The following is a 16672-nucleotide window of genomic DNA, read 5'->3' on the forward strand; positions in this document are numbered from 1 at the left end:
TCCCACCTTTGGAAATTCTGCAGAATAGTTTGATGCTAGTTAAGCAGTACTTTCAAGTATATACAATAACACTATGCAAGGAGTCTTATCACCTTGCAAAAATGAAAAGAGAATCATATCAACTCATTATAAACAGAAAAAAACTACATGTATATATAGTGTCTCCAAATGCAGACTCTTTAGACTTTAGCAATCATGGGATCAGGGGGTGTTAATAGCTACAAGGAAAAGTCAATATATTTAATAACTTCTACAATATTAGAAAATGATAAGTTGAAATATGTTGTTTTAAAAGTTAAACACTGGTTATATAATCATAGGACAGATAGCTTTCAAAGTGTATGAAAAAATAAAGAATGTGAAAAGTTAACAATAAAAATGCATTACAAAAGTTAATATTAAGAAAGAATATAAAAGTTAATGAAATCAGACCAAATAGAATTCAAGGGGTATTATATGGAATCTCCCTATAGAGGTTATCTTATGATCAAATTCACAGAGTTAAATGAAAATAGAGCTGTTATAAATCTTTACATGTTGAGTATCACAGCATCAAGATGCATAAGACAAAACTAGTTAAAATGCAAAACTAACACCATCTCATTTTGGAAGAATTTTTCTTTTTTGGTATTTGAAAGATCAAGAAAGCAAGAAGTGACTTATAAAGTTATTAAGAAGTGACATAATAATGTTTTAGGTAAAATTAGTAACTAATAGTCAACTCCTTAATTTCCATCAAACACTTATAAGCTTTAGTATAATGAAAATATCAATAACATTCAAATCTATACAGGTAACATTTCTGAACATAAGGTGGTTCAACTAAAAATACAATGAAGCTAGATAAACAAACAGTATCCCATTTGGAACTTGTAATATTATCTTCCAAATGATTATGAGCTTATATAGAAAAATAGCAGCATAATTGCAGATTATTTAGCAAATAATTATGATAATATATCATTAAAGTTATGAATTATGGCCAAAGCTGTATGCAAAGGAAATCTCATTGCAATAAAGGAAACTTTATTATTAAATAAGAAATGGAAAATAAATTAAGAACTAAACTCAAAATGCTAGAAAAAGAGTAACAAAGTTAACCTGCAGAAAGATGAAATTAAAATAAATCTTAAGTCAACAATAAGAATAAAAAGCAAATAAATAAACACAAGATAATTTTTTAAAGGAACAGTAGATAGAATTATTCTACCAAAGCCTCAATACAACAAAACAAAACAAACACAACAAAACAATAAAAAGCAGAAAGGACACAAAATTACTTATGGGGAAAGGAAAAGGGAATGAAACTGTTGATCATGAGTTTTTTATCTGACAATAGTAAACAAAATTCATTCTAATAATTTTGAAAATCTTGATGAAACTGATTTCTTTAGAAGAAAATGTAAGCTATCCAAACTTACTTTAACGGAAGGACAATAATTTTTCTATCAGCTCATATGTCATTCTTAGAGAACCAGTCTCCATATCCCTGCACTGGGAAGGAGAGCTATAAACTGAAGGCCCCATAACAGTTCATACCTACCAGGGTAAACAGCTAACCTAATTTGTTCTACTGGCATCTTCTCTGGGAGGACTTTTTGGTCTCAGAACTGAATTCTACTATTGTCACAAGGCCCTAACATTTCCTTCCCACTTTGGTGATTCAGCACTATGAAAGCAATGTACCATCTAATGTACCTGTTTTGCTATATATATACATTCTTTTTGTAAATTTTATGTCTCCCCTATCCTACATACTTAAATGTAAGTCCATAGGGTAAGATAATTGTCAGAGGGCTTTGTATGCCCTTGTTTCTCAGATCATCAACAGTGCCTGGTGCATAGTTGACACTAAATGTGTATTTGGTGAATGAGTGAAAAAAAGAATGAATGCATGTTTGAATAATTAAGGGGATGAGTTATTACCTACAGAGAATAGAGTTGGTGACTTACATACACTTTGATTTGGGTACATGCAGACAAAAGGAGCTTTAGACTCATTTGTGGCAACTACAATAAGGCTGTGTATAACTGACCATAGGTACTTCTTTGATTAAGGAAAGAAAACGAGAGAGAGATAGTGGAGTATCAGAGGAGGAGGGGGAGAAAGAAGAGATGGAGGAGGAGAAAGAGGAGGTGATGATTGCTTGCTTGCTCATTTTCATGATGGTTTGCTATTTTTGTACAACTGGTATCCAATAGTCACTTTTTAACTTTTTTTAATTTGCAGAATCACTTATGCGCCCAATGTAAATTACAGTAGCTCTTATATACTTTAATATCCTTTTAGATCTGTCTCTTTAGGACAAGAATTCTCAATCTTGGACGGATATCACCTGCACCTATGAGTCTTCTAGTTTATTGGTTTTCTTTTCTTTTCTCATACAAGGGCACAGCCCCATGCGGGCAGTTCTAATGCAGAGCTATGCGAAGAATCACTGCTTTATTTTGTTCAATGAACTCTACTAAGATGCTTTTCTGACCTACTTAAGGGTATCCACAGGTTTCTCTTAAGTGCATACATAAGATTTTGCCCCCTAAAAATTAAAAAATTTTAAACTCTGAACTTCCATTTGAACAGCTCTGTGTACATCTATCTCATCCAGAGCTGTTTAATTTTTAAGCCATTAATTATAGTTTCAAAGTTGAAATTTACGATTATCCTTTAAAAAATTTTTTTTGAATTTTTAAATAAGTTACAAATTGTTGGGATTTTCAATTTCCTAGCTTTTCCCCTGGCAATGGAAATTTGACCAAGATGCTGAAATCTCGAGCTAAAGGATATTAAGTCAAATACCTGCAGAGCTGTTTCAAGATGCTTTTCTCTCAGCACTGGAGCAGCTGAAATTTCCTGGGGGGCTTTTGATGTCTTCCTTTTGGCTTTTTCCATTTGAACATTGGTAAAGTAGTTGACGGCAGCAAACTCAATAAGGGCCGAAAATACAAAAGCAAAGCAGACAGCTATGAACCAATCCATGGCAGTTGCATAGGACACTTTGGGTAAGGAATGCCGTGCACTGATGCTCAGTGTGGTCATGGTCAGGACTGTGGTTATTCCTTCAAAGGAAAAGAGCAAAGAGACAAAATACTTTATGCTTACTTCTACGCAGAAAAAACAACCAAACCAAAAGATCTGGAAATTTGGTGGGGTGGCAGTAACAAAGTTTATAATAATTCAAAACAAACCATCTTTGATATGATTCCCATCCTAATGGTTCAGTGAAATTAGCACAGGCTTTGGAGTGAGAGACAGATGTGGTTCAAATACTCCTCCAATCACTGGCTCAGTGTGAGCTGGATTAAGTTAGGAAAACACACGGGTTTCACTTGATACCCACTTACTGAGCTTACTATGAAGACTTAAAGTATGTAAGGCAACTAACATATGTTGGGTTGATATTAGTACCCAGGCCAATATACCTGAGAAACTCAACACCTAACAGGAAGTGTGACTCACTGAAGCACTGATTCTCAACCAGGAGTGGGAAGATGGTAACACTGAAAATTAAAGTATCAGGATTTCATGTCTGGGATAGGCATGGTCCACGTTATTGAAACTCTCTACCAGAAAAATCACAAGTTATAGACACTCAAAATCTTTACCTGAATATTACCTATTTAATTAAAATAATAAATGTACTAGTTATAAAATAGCTCAATTTATATAAAACAGAAGGAATGCTCCCAAGAAATAGATTTCTAGAACAATTTGGTTTTAAAAATATTGGACACCTCAGTTCAGTTCAGTCACTCAGTGATGTCCAACTCTTTGTGACCCCATGGACTACAGCAAGCCAGGCTTCCTTGTCCATCACCAACTCCTGGAGCTTGTTCAAACTCATGTCCATTGAGTCGGTGATGCCATCCAACCATCTCATTCTCTGTTGTCCCCTTCTCTTTCTGCCTTCAATCTTTCCGAGCATAAGGGTCTTTTCTAATGAGTCAGTTCTTAGAATTAGGTGGCCAAAGTATTGGAGCTTCAACATCAGTACTTCCAATAAATATTCAGGACTGATTTCCTTTGATTGGACATCTACTGCCCTTCAGTTTATGGTTGGCAGGAAAATACTGGTAACAAGAATAACAGTATTTCTCTCCCATCAATAAGCTTCTGAAGCATATCATCTCCAGAAAACCCTTTTCTGCAGAGCCTGGAAAAATGTTAATCCCCATTCTCAATGGAAAAATCCCACTTGCCACTGAAACTATAGAGAAATTCATTATTTAAGAATGCTAAATATTTGCACAATTGCCCCTTTCTGCATCTTTGTTTCTCTGTGGATCTAATCCATGTTAAGTAGTTAAGTTTGGAAATTTATTTGGAGATTTACCATATCCATTTAAATCATTCTATGTAACACCTAGGAAATCTCCTGAATTGATACACTCAGATGTTTAGGAATGATGATGAGGAAGACAATAACAATGATGAAGGCATAAACTGTTTATTCCAATCCATGCCAATCCCTAGCCTAAAGTCACATGTTAAACTGAAGGGACAGTGAGCTCCATGCAATAATGAAGAAATAAAAATATTTTGATGCAGGGAGAAATAACATTGTCTCTTCAACTCGACACTTAATTATATTCTACCTTGTATTGTTCCCTAATTGTTCCATTTGTGTAAGCTTTGTTTCCACAACTTCATTAAGCATTGACTCCTTAAGGGCAGAAATATTTAACACCGCTTTGGAATTAACCATATTTCACATAATGCCGAGCACATGATAAATGTGTAGTAAATAAAAATACATTTTTCAGCTCTTCACAAATCCATTTTCCTTCTAATCCTTTCTGAATTGTCAGTTTTAAAACATGAGAAATTAGAACAACTGTGTAGCTTCTGAGTATGGATCTTTCAAAAATATTCCATAAACTATACAGAAGGAACAAGTTGAGAATTTGGTTGTATTCTCTTTTAAAAGAAATGTTTGTGATATTTTTAACATTTTATAAGTTTAAAACAGACTTAAAATATGCTTATTCAATCAAATATATAAATACCTAAATGCCTATGAAAATGCAATATTGTGAATTTATTAGACTTTGTTTCGGAAAGAGACCTCAGGACTTTTAGGCCTCTATTTTATTTTATGTTTATTTTTCAGTTCAGTTCAGTTCAGTTCAGTCACTCAGTCGTGTCCAACTCTGCAACCCAGAAAATGGCACCATCCCTATGGTCATTGAGAGATAATGAATAAACCCTAAATTAATTCTGAAAAATTCTAGCTGCAAAATTTAAATATAAATCAAAGATTTTCTTCTTATTCATAGCAAGTTAAATGGCCTATTACGAATTCAAAACTGTTCTACAACTTTATTAGGTATATTTCCTCTAATAGCATAGAAATTATACTGGAAGATCTTGAAAATAAAATATAAACAGTGCCATGTAAGTAAGAATACTACTCAGAAATCAGAAAGTTTTACAGAGACCATAATGTAATCAAAAAGGAATCTGAAACTCAAATATAAACAACTTCAGATTATCTATGTTGCTTTGAACATTTTTTTGGTAATAGAACAATTTCTCCTGAGGATAAGCAGTAATGGTCTTTTCCTCTCCTGCAGTATGAGAAGAAATTTCATCATTAATGACAAGTAAGCAGAATATTAATGCAATTATTGAGGTGTGAATCCAAAAATGACTTTCTGATTGTTAAGGAGGGTAGATCACCAAGTTTATGAATATGACCAACAATGTATGGCTATGTGGCTGCTTTGCATTCCGTTTTTACTGTCTAGAGTACACTTGATTTAAAAGTTTGTACAAAGGTCTTTCAGATATTGTGGTCCCTATTTTATGACTGTTGGCAAAATTAAGAAAGTAACTGGCATAAATAGTTGGCTGAGTGTTTAAATTACCATCCCTTTAGACATTAAAAAGTTTCTCTGTCTGGAGTTCAATTTTAAGAAAGAACTAGCATGACAGGAATGGACTCTTTACACCTGTGTCTAGGTGAAGTAGTTGGTTAAATGGACACCAGCAAAACAGCAAACAGACGCTAACCTCTCAGATAAGAAGCCATGCTTCTTCTGCATCTAGGAAGACAGTACATCGGTCACCACATCTACCCTGAAAATGCTTTAATAACCGTGGAACTTTTTTAACAAGTTCCGATATTGATGCCAGGCCCCGTTTTTAGAATGCTGAGTATGCACCATATTGGCTGGCCCAGGAGCTGGAAGAGGACATTTAAGAGTAGGCTAAGACAATACACAGGAGTGAATTTTGGGCTAGCTACTCCTAGAAAATGAACTAGTAATGATGTAGATACGCCAGCTGGCATTTACACAGATTTCATGTTTCACTATCCTAGAATAATTAGAAAACTTAAGAGGCGTACATCTTTAGCGATAGACCTTTCCAGAGAATTTGGCACACTCTACTTCTCATATTTACACTAATTTTTATTAGTTTTTCTTTTTACATGATCTCGAGTGACATCTCTTACTCAGCAAATTCTTCCTTGAGTAAAGAGAAAAATGAGAATTGGGACAGATAAATGCTAGCCCAGAATTATTTCTTTTTATTTGAATCTCATATGAAATAGACTGTTCACTCCCCCCTCCCCACATACTTAAAACTTAACTTCCTGAAGAAAATACCATCAAAAATCTCAACAAACAATTAAATAGTTACTGTTCTGGCACATCTTAGGTCTTAGAAGACTTCATTATTGGGCATAATTTTCCTGGTCAATCCAAACAAGTATCTTGGTGCCTGAGCACCATCAGAAGCAAATGGAAGAGTTCCCACAAAGTATGCAGAGCGCACAGCCGTACACATCCACTCAACAGCTCTGAAATCATCCACAAGCTCCCAGGTCCCCAGACTGTCTCCCTGACCCCCACCCCCACCACATAAGGACAGAATGGCAGAGTGGACATGAGGGAGTTCTCAAAGTTAGGCAGAAATTGTTTTGGGTTTATCACTTCAATATATGATTTTATACAAGTTTCTTAATCTCTTTGTGTCTATATCCTTATCCATATAAAATTACTAATGCCTAACTTGCTGAGTTATTCTGAAGAGTAAATAAGATGATCTCTATCAGTGCATGGCAAATTTTAGTATCATTATTATTAGTGTTACCAGAGCTGCCGTCTACGGGCTCACACAGTCGGACACACGACTGAAGCGACTTAGCAGCAGCAGCAGCAATATCCTTACTATATGATACATAATGTCCTTACGCAAGCTCATCTGGATAGGAAATATTGGATGGACACAGCTATAACTAATGCTCTCCCCACCCCCCCACCATACCACTGGAAATTTCTATTATTGGGGGACAAATGAGACAGAACAGTGGCTATGAGTTTGTAGTCAACCAAGAAAGCATTCAAAGCTCATCAACCAATCACAATAACTATAAAATAAAGAGAACATTCACATGATAGTATCAAGTAGTGAGTCTCAAAATGAGAGAGATAGCAGCATGGACTGTCATAATAGTCAATGACACTAAAAATAGTATTCACTGTGGTAGCCTTTGTATCCAAATAAACTCATCGAATCTTCACAGCAACCTTATGCAGTAGTGACAATTCACCCTGTTGTAACACTTGAGGAAACAGGCAGAAATAACTCACTGAATGCTCACAGCTAATAAATAGTAGACTTTAGGTTACAACCTAGGTCATCTTGCTCCAGAGTTTGCACTTTTTGACGTGGATGCCTCTTAATCAAAGGCAGCATTAATGGGGCAATATTTTCTGTTGCAGAAATTATTTAGGAGCATAGGATAAAGATGATAATACATGTGGAAGCGATTTTTATTTTCAATGATGATAGTTCCTGAAACATTAATATTATTTGCGCAAGGGAAAGTTAAGGGACTTTGACCTGGTTCTCAGCCCCTAACTTGCTGCCCAGTCAGGCTATCTTTATATATGATATATACAGCCAAGGTTAACTGAGTGATCACTGCACTTAATGAGACAATAAACACCAAGCATTTAGCAAATTAATCTTTTGTCAGAAACACAGACAGACCTAGAGATTATCATACTGAGTGGAAGAAAACCAGACTGAGAAAGAAAACTATATATTAATAGGATATCACTTACATGTAGAATCTAAACACTGATAAAAATGAACTTATTTTTAAAACAGAAACAGACATATAGACAGTAAAGAGACTTATGGTTACCAAGGGGGAAGAAGATGTGGGAGGAACAACTTAAGAGTTTGGGATTAACATACACACTACATACATAAAATAGATAGATTTAAAAAAAAAAGGATTTACTGTATACTCAGTATTTTGTAATAATCTATAAGGGAAAAGAATCTTAAAAAATATACATATATATTTATATATATATGTCTACATATATATCAGAGAAAGCAATGGCACCCCACTCCAGTACTCTTGCCTAGAAACTCCCATTGACAGAGGAGCCTGGTAGGCTGCAGTCCATGGGGTTGCTGAGAGTTGGACACGACTCAGTGACTTCACTTTCACTTTTCACTTTCATGCATTGGAGAAGGAAATGGCAACCCACTCCAGTGTTCTTGCCTGGAGAATCCCAGGGACGGGGGAGCCTGGTGGGCTGCTGTCTCTGGGGTCGCACAGAGTAGGACACAACTGAAGCGACTTAGCAGCAGCTACATATATATATCTGAGTAACTGTGCTATATAACTGAAACTAACACAATGTTTTAATAATGTTGTAATAATGCTGTAAGGAGAAATGTTGAATAGGAACCTGGAATGTTAGGTCCATGCTGCTGCTGCTGCTAAGTCGCTTCAGTTGTGTCCGACTCTGTGTGATCCCATAGACAGCAGCCCACCAGGCTCCCCCATCCCTGGGATTCTCTAGGCAAGAATACTGGAGTGGGTTGCCATTTCCTTCTCCAATGCATGAAAGCGAAAAGTCAAAGTGAAGTCGCTCAGTCGTGTTCGACTCTGAGCGACCCCATGGACTGCAACCTACCAGGCTCCTCCGTCCATGGGATTTTCCAGGCAAGAGTACTGGAGTGGGGTGCCATTGGCTTCTCCATGAATCAAGGCAAATTGGAAGTGGTCAACAAGAGATGGCAAAGTGAACATCAACATTCTAGGAATCAGAGAACTAAGATGGACTGGAATGGGTGAACTTAACACAGATGACCATTATATCTACTACTGTGGGCAGAAATCCCTTAGAAGAAATGGAGTAGCCATCATGGTCAACAAAAGAATCCAAAATGCAGTACTTGGATGAAATCTCAAAAATGACAGAATGATCTCTGTTCGTTTCCAAGGCAAACCATTAAATATCACAGTAATCCAAGTCTATACCCTAACCAGTAATGCTGAAGAAGCTGAAGTTGAATGGTTCTATGAAGACCTACAAGAGCTTCTAGAACTAACACTCCCAAAAGATGTCCTTTTCACTATTGGGGAGTGGAATGCAAAACCAGGAAGTCAAGAAATACCTGGAGTAACAGGTAAATTTGGCCTTGGAGAACAGAAGGAAGCAGGGCAAAGGCTAATAGAGATCTGCCGAGAGAATGCACTGGTCATAGCAAACACCCTCTTCCAACAACACAAGAGAAGACTCTACACATGGACATCAGTAGATGGTCAACACTGAAATCAGATTGATTATATTCTTTGCAGCAAAAGATGGAGAAGCTGCATACAGTCAGCAAAAACAAGACCAGGAGCTGATTGTGACTCAGATCATGAACTCCTTATTGCCAAATTCAGACTTAAATTGAAGAAAGTGGGGAAAACCACTAGACCATTCAGGTATGACCTAAATCAAATCCCTTATAACTATACAGTGGAAGTAAGAAATAGATTTAAGGGACTATATCTGACAGAGTGCCTGATGAATTATGGACGGAGATTCTCAACGTTGTACAGGAGACAGGAACCAAGACCATCTCCAAGAAAAAGAAATCCAAAAAAGGAAAATGGCTGTCTGGAGAGGCCTTACAAATAGCTGTGAAAAGAAGAAAAGAGAAAAGCAAAGGAGAAAAAGAAAGATATACCCATTTGAATGCAGATTTCCAAAGAATAGCAAGGAGAGATAAGAAAACCTTCCTCAGAGATCAATGGAAGGAAATAGAGGAAAACAACAGGATGGGAAAGACTAGAGATCTCTCCAAGAAAATTAGAGATACCAAGGGAACATTTCATGCAAAGATGGGCTCAATAAAGGACAGAAATGGTATGGACCTAACAGAAGCAGAAGATATTAAGAAGATGTGGCAAGAACACACAAAGAACTGTACAAAAAGATCTTCATGAGCCAGATAATCATGATGGTACAATCACTCACCTAGAGCCAGACATCCTGGAATGTGGACTCAAGTGGACCTTAGGAAGCATCTCTATGAACAAAGGTAGTGGAGGTGATGAAATTCAAGTTGAGCTATTTCAAATTCTAAAAGATTTGAAAAAGTGCTGCACTCAATATGTCAGCAAATTTGGAAAACTCAGCAATGGCCACATGTTGAAGCTGGAAAATGTCAGTTTTCATTCCAATCCCAAAAAAAGGCAATGCCAAAGAATGCTCAAACTACCACACAATAGCACTCATCTCACATGCTAGTAATGCTCAAAATTCTCCAAGCCAGGCTTCAGCAGTACGTGAACTGTGAACTTCCAGATGTTCAAGCTGGTTTTAGGAAAGCCAGAGGAACCAGAGATCAAATTGCCAACATCCGCTTGATTATCAAAAAAGCAAGAGCATTCCAGAAAATCATCTATTTCTGCTTTACTGACTATGCCAAAGCCTTTGGCTGTGTGGATCACAATAAACGGAGGAAAATTCTGACGGAGATGGGAATATAAGAGCACCTGACCTGCCTCTTGAGAAACCTGTATGTAGGTCAGGAAGCAATAGTTAGAACTGGACATGGAACAACAGACTGGTTCCAAATAGGAAAAGGAGTACATCAAGGCTGTATAGTCACCCTGCTTATTTAGTTTCTATGCAGAGTACATCATAAGAAATGCTGGGCTGGAAGAAGCACAAGCTGGAATCAAGAAATATCAATAACCTCAGATACGCAGATGACACCACCCTTATGGAAGAAAGCAAAGAAGAACTAAAGAGCCTCTTGATGAAAGTGAAAGAGGAGAGTGAAAAAGTTGGCTTCAATCTCAACATTCAGAAAACTAAGATCATAGCATCTGGTCCCATCACTTCATGGCAAATAGATGGGGAAACAGTGGAAACAGTGGCTGACTTTATTTTTCTGGGCTCCAAAATCACAGATGCAGATGGTGATGCAGCCATGAAATTAAGACGCTTACTCCTTGGAAGGAAAGTTATGACCAACCTAGATAGTATATTAAAAAGCAGAGACATTACTTTGCCAACCAAGGTCTGTTTAGTCAAGGCTATGGTTTTTCCAGTAGTCATGTATGTATGTGAGAGTTGAACTATAAAGAAAGCTGAGAACCAAAGAATTGATGCTTTTGAACTATGGTGTGGAGAAGACTCTTTAGAGTCCCTTGGACTGCAAGGAGATCCAACTAGTCCATCCTAAAGAAGATCAGTCCTGAGTGTTCATTGGAAAGACTGATGTTGAAGCGGAAACTCCTATACTTTGGCTACCTCATGCGAAGAGCTGACTCATTTGAAAAGACCCTGATGCTGCGAAAGATTGAGGGCAAGAGGAGGAGGGGACGACAGAGGATGAGATGGTTGGGTGGCATCACCGACTCAATGGACATGAGTTTGGGTAGACTTTGGGAGTTGGTGATGGACAGGGAGTCCTAGCGTGCTGTGGTTCATGGGGTCACAAAAAGTCGGACACGACTGAGCAACTGAACTGAACTGAACACAATGTTGCAAATCAACTGTACTTCAATTTAAAAAAAAAGAATTTAGCAGAGTGTATGGCATTACATAATGGAAAGTTGCATGTTTTCTTTTAAAAACAGTTAATAATTAAGGCAACAAAGTCAAAGCAAAATTATTCTCCCCTGTAAAATAGAATATCCGGGAGTAACAATATGTGCCTACTGTGCTGTATACCCTGTAATGCGTACCACACATTATTCTAAATCTTCACTAGTTTAGGAAGGAGAGACATGTTATCACAATTTTATGGATGGAGAATATAAGTGGCAGAAGTGGGTTTTAAAACCTGACCTACTGGAAAATAAACTTCACTACATTGTTCTCTCTCTTTCATTTTCCCATCTGTTTTCAATAGCTGAACTTTTTCAACACTTGCAATGTGCAGTTATCCTTTAATTGAACCCTCGCAACTCTGTGAAGTAGACAGTCCCACTACACCTGCTCAATGCCTTCTTGGTTCACACTCTGCCCGGAGCACTAACCCTCCTCTAAGAGTTTCCCCAGTAGGATTCCAAAACCTTCTTGAGTGAACCTAAGCTTAAAGCGGTGGGGGTGTCCGTGGAATATGTCCCCACATTCAGGTCACCTGAGAACACTAAGATGGCCCTCAGCATCTCAATGGATCGGGGTTGGGTAAGAAGTTCCCACGCTCTTCAGTTACTCCTTACCAGCATTCTTTCAGCTTTTGTGTGATGAGGGGTATTATATCATGGCTTCAGTCTGACTTTCTACCAAAGAGAAAAAAGCAATGGGAAGTTGGCATCTCTCATGGGGACTATACCTCCATTCCAGAGCAATTCTGATCATTTTCTTTTTTGTCCTACAACTGAATGCCTTTTCCACTCACAATCAATAAAAAAGAATAGAGAGATATTAAATTAAATATCATTATAACTAATTGTAATATTGTACAATCAGCCAAAAGCATGGCTGATATGCAAAGGCTTATTAACAAAAAAAATAAAATAAAACTCAAGTGTTCTGGATTTGATACAATGATGAATGATATATAGGAAGCTAGTATATAAACAAAAAGAAAAAATGTGGCATATTCAGAAAAATACTGTGTAGATAGACTACAACGAGTTAACAAACTAAGCATAGAATACTTTCAATTCAATGCATTTAAACCTTTTGTTCCTCTTCATTAAAAGGCAAATATTTCTAAGGCTTTCATATTCATTCATCCATGACTTTTATTTTAAGCTCCCAGTGCATTTCATTTTAACACCTAGACATGATTTTAATTCAATTACACAGCATTAAACGAGGCACCCAAGAATATCACCCACAGTGAAATTATATCCAGATTTACACTTGGTCTTCACCTGCCAGTTCACAATAAAGGAAATCTGATGGGGACCCAAAGGAAGGAATGGAATGCACTTATCCTCTCAAGCTTTATTACTTTGTATTAGCTGATAAAAATGAAATCTTATGTGATTCTTTACTTAGCACAGCCAGATATATTACTGCTTAATATTTTCTCAGAGATAATATCTAAAGGCTAGTCCCATGAATCACAATCAAAATGTAATATGGACAAAAATAACCAAGAAATGAATTATAATTACCAAATACAGTCCTAGCTGGAACTGACTCCTTATTTATCCAGAATGAAACTTGAGAAAGAATTACTGTCATAATACATGGGATGTATGTTTGAATCATAAAATAACCCATCTTCCGTCTGAGGTGAAAGTAAACCGTCATAACAATATATTCACCTGTGAACGAAGCATGAGGAAAATGGTTATATTAATATGTTCTGTGAGCAAATATTCAATGGTTTTATAATCATATTTCAAACTAACAAACCGTATTCTAGGCAAAGAAAGTATTTGCTCTGCATGACAGTACAAGCATTGAGAAATATGAAGTTCCCAACAAGGGGAAAACAATACTGAGCATCATTATATAGAAAAACATTTCTGTTGTTATATCGTGATTAAGCAATTTAGTAAGTTGGGCTATAATTTTATAAAAATTCTTGCAGTGCTTTCTATTTTAAAGATCTAACACTGCAAAAGCAATTAGACTTCATTTTCAGCATTTTTAAGAGCAGAATTTAGAGTTAATTTTATGGAAAATCACTAGAAAAAAACATGAAAACACACACACCTGTATGAAAATATAAAGCCACATTTTAGAAAGAATTGTAATACACAGCTATACATTGTATATACATATACACTTAGAGAAAGGTTCCTTCCTGTTTTAGTTTCAGGAAAAAATTTTCTTTCTAAATGTGATATATGTGAAAATAAATAAAATATAGACCCATCCATAGCATCCCTGAGTTCAGGTATGTTTTATTAGCATTTAGACAAAAACCTAAAAAAGATAGTAAGTTTATATATCATAAGATTTCTTGTAGCTCTTGATAAAATTTTTAATATTACATCTGAAAGTAACATGTTAAGAAAGTAACTCAGGAAGCAGTAGCCTTATCCTCAGACTGAAGACTCAAATCTTCCCAAAACTTGTTTTTAATACCACTTACAGGCTGGAAAATAAGTGTTTTCAAAAAATATTTTTCCTGGTGATACACATACATAAGGAATAGTTTAAGAACAAGCAATAATCAGCTATTTTTCTCCCACTGAATATGACAAAAACTAAGTCCTATGATTCTTTCCATTCACATCCCCAAAACAAATACAGACCAAGAATCCTCAATAATAATCATCCATCTACTCACATGATAGCTTTAATATATGCCCTTATAATATGTTATAATTAAATTTTATATTTTGCCTTTACTTTTGAAAAAAGGATAAAGTAAGTAGCACCACAAAAATTGTTTTTTTTCTGGAGGAAAAAAATAGATTTGGGGAAAGTACTAAAAAACAGAAAATTCAGTGTTCAAAAAATCAATGATCAGATTTCCTACCTGAGAATTCTGTTGAAAATAGTTTTGATATATTTGATCATTGACTTTTTTTCTGAAAAAGAAAACCAGCTCATTTCTTGCATCTCACCAACTCAGAATTTATTTTAAACTAAAACAAGATTTAAATATAAAGAAAGAGAATTCTCAACTGTGAGCTATGCATCAACTCTATTTCTGGAAACTTTTAGCTGGACCCTGAAAACACAAGATATTTCAATGAAGAAACTAGTACCAAGTTGCACATTGGTTTAAATTACTGAATGTCTCACCCGTGATGGATTTGATAGTTTCACTTGATACGGTTTGCCCAATCAAGTCATACTGAACTAAGCTGGAAGACTCCTTTGGAACTTCTACTGATTTCTCAGGACCTTTCGTCCAGGTATAAATCATCTCACTCTTTGGATAGGCATCTGGAGGACAGCAGAGAAGGTGGTTAGGGTCAGGGCTCCTTTTCCATCTGCACTGACAGTCAGTGATTAAGAATACTACACATGTTCAAGAAAGATGGAATAAATGAAAACAAGAATCATTATGATTTATTCAAACATGTTTAAGATTGAGAAAACTGTAGAGATTAAATAAGCAGTCTTGCAACTGGGCATATTTCTCATTTTTATGCCAAAGGTTTACAGGACAAGAGACTAAAACTAAGGCAACTAAAATGAGATCTATGCATCAGCGCCCTTGGATATGTTTCCATACTAATAGGATAAACAGGTGAAAAGCAGAATATCCCCCACCCAAAGTACAGTCCAACTGCTATTCCTTTCCCTTCTAGCTCACTTCTAATACTTGACCAATATTGACATCTTCCTTCCTCATGCAGCTCTCTCAATTAGAAACATACCAGATGCTGCCTATAATAATACAACAACAAAAACAAAAAGCAAATCCTACTTTGGAAGTGCTCTCCATGGGTCACCTATTCCAGACTCTGCCTCTGGGCAATACCCATGCTGTTTGGGAACCATTCTGCGGGTAACAACTGGCTATGCAGTTTGTAAAGCTCTCCAGGGAACGTACTTACACAACCAATTCCTCTACCTTTAAACTCTCACAATCAGAACATTTTCCCTTCCATCTTCAGCAAATCCCTCCCGGCGGCAATTCAAGCCCATTTTCTATTATTTGGTGTTCAGTGCACATGGAGACCAGCTGCTTGCTTACCAGCCTACCCAGAACAGATAGCTTGGCTCACACACAAATGAGTTCAAAAGAACCAAGATGAATTGTGTGCTGCCCTCTGCAAAGATTCCTAAAATGGCTAGAGCACAGTAGGCCCTCAGTGAAAATGTTTAATTCTGCAAAGGGGTTAGTACCTAGGGAGACTATCTCTACAAACAACTTTGCAAAACAAGCTATAAGGCTTGTGTTGTCATTTAGTGGTGTACAATCAGGTCTCAAGGTTTATCTTCTGAAGTATATTCATGAATAAATCATACATTTAAAGCCTCAGAATGCTAAGACCCTGTCCCTGATATTTTAAGTCAGGTATCCTTTCTGTCCGTGTATTTTTCTGTTTTTATCTTTTCTCATCAAATCACTGGTTGGAGAGCAAAGGACTCACTCTAGTTTCAAGTTAACCCGACTTGAATATTGTGATTACTGAGGGTTATAAAAAGAATGGTGACTGCCAAGACTCATTAAGTTAAGCAATAAGCAATAATAACAGCAGGCAACAGTTTCACAATCATTGTGACTGAGAATCTGAAGCAATAGTAAAAGTCAGCATCTATTTTTGGTAGATTCTGATTGAGTCAAATATTTGAGGCAGACGTGAGAAGAGGCAAGCACATTTTGCTGACATCTCTGAGAGGGGAGCTTGGGTAAAAGAGATTCCTTATTCTGTTCCTACCCATTCGTTTCATCCTTTTGCCTTCACCACCACAAAATATCCCAAATCCACATGTCTTACACCTCCTCTGATACTATAATCTAGTCTATGTCACCACCATCCATCTATTA

The 16672-nt window shown here is 36.5% G+C and overlaps 1 protein-coding gene across 1 annotated transcript in view; it reads right to left on the minus strand.

The window, feature by feature from the left end:
- Positions 1-16672, minus strand: part of GABRA4 (gamma-aminobutyric acid type A receptor alpha4 subunit) — a 78623-nt gene that overhangs the window by 44452 nt on the left and 17499 nt on the right. The window contains exons 6-8 of the mRNA XM_005681575.3: positions 14974-15117; positions 13386-13538; positions 2798-3057 (exon numbers count right to left, since the gene is read on the minus strand). Coding sequence (XP_005681632.1) covers positions 2798-3057; positions 13386-13538; positions 14974-15117 — 557 coding nt within the window. The remainder of the gene's footprint in view (positions 1-2797; positions 3058-13385; positions 13539-14973; positions 15118-16672) is intronic.

This window comes from Capra hircus, chromosome 6 (genome assembly GCF_001704415.2).
Source record: "Capra hircus breed San Clemente chromosome 6, ASM170441v1, whole genome shotgun sequence".
NCBI lineage: Eukaryota > Metazoa > Chordata > Mammalia > Artiodactyla > Bovidae > Capra > Capra hircus.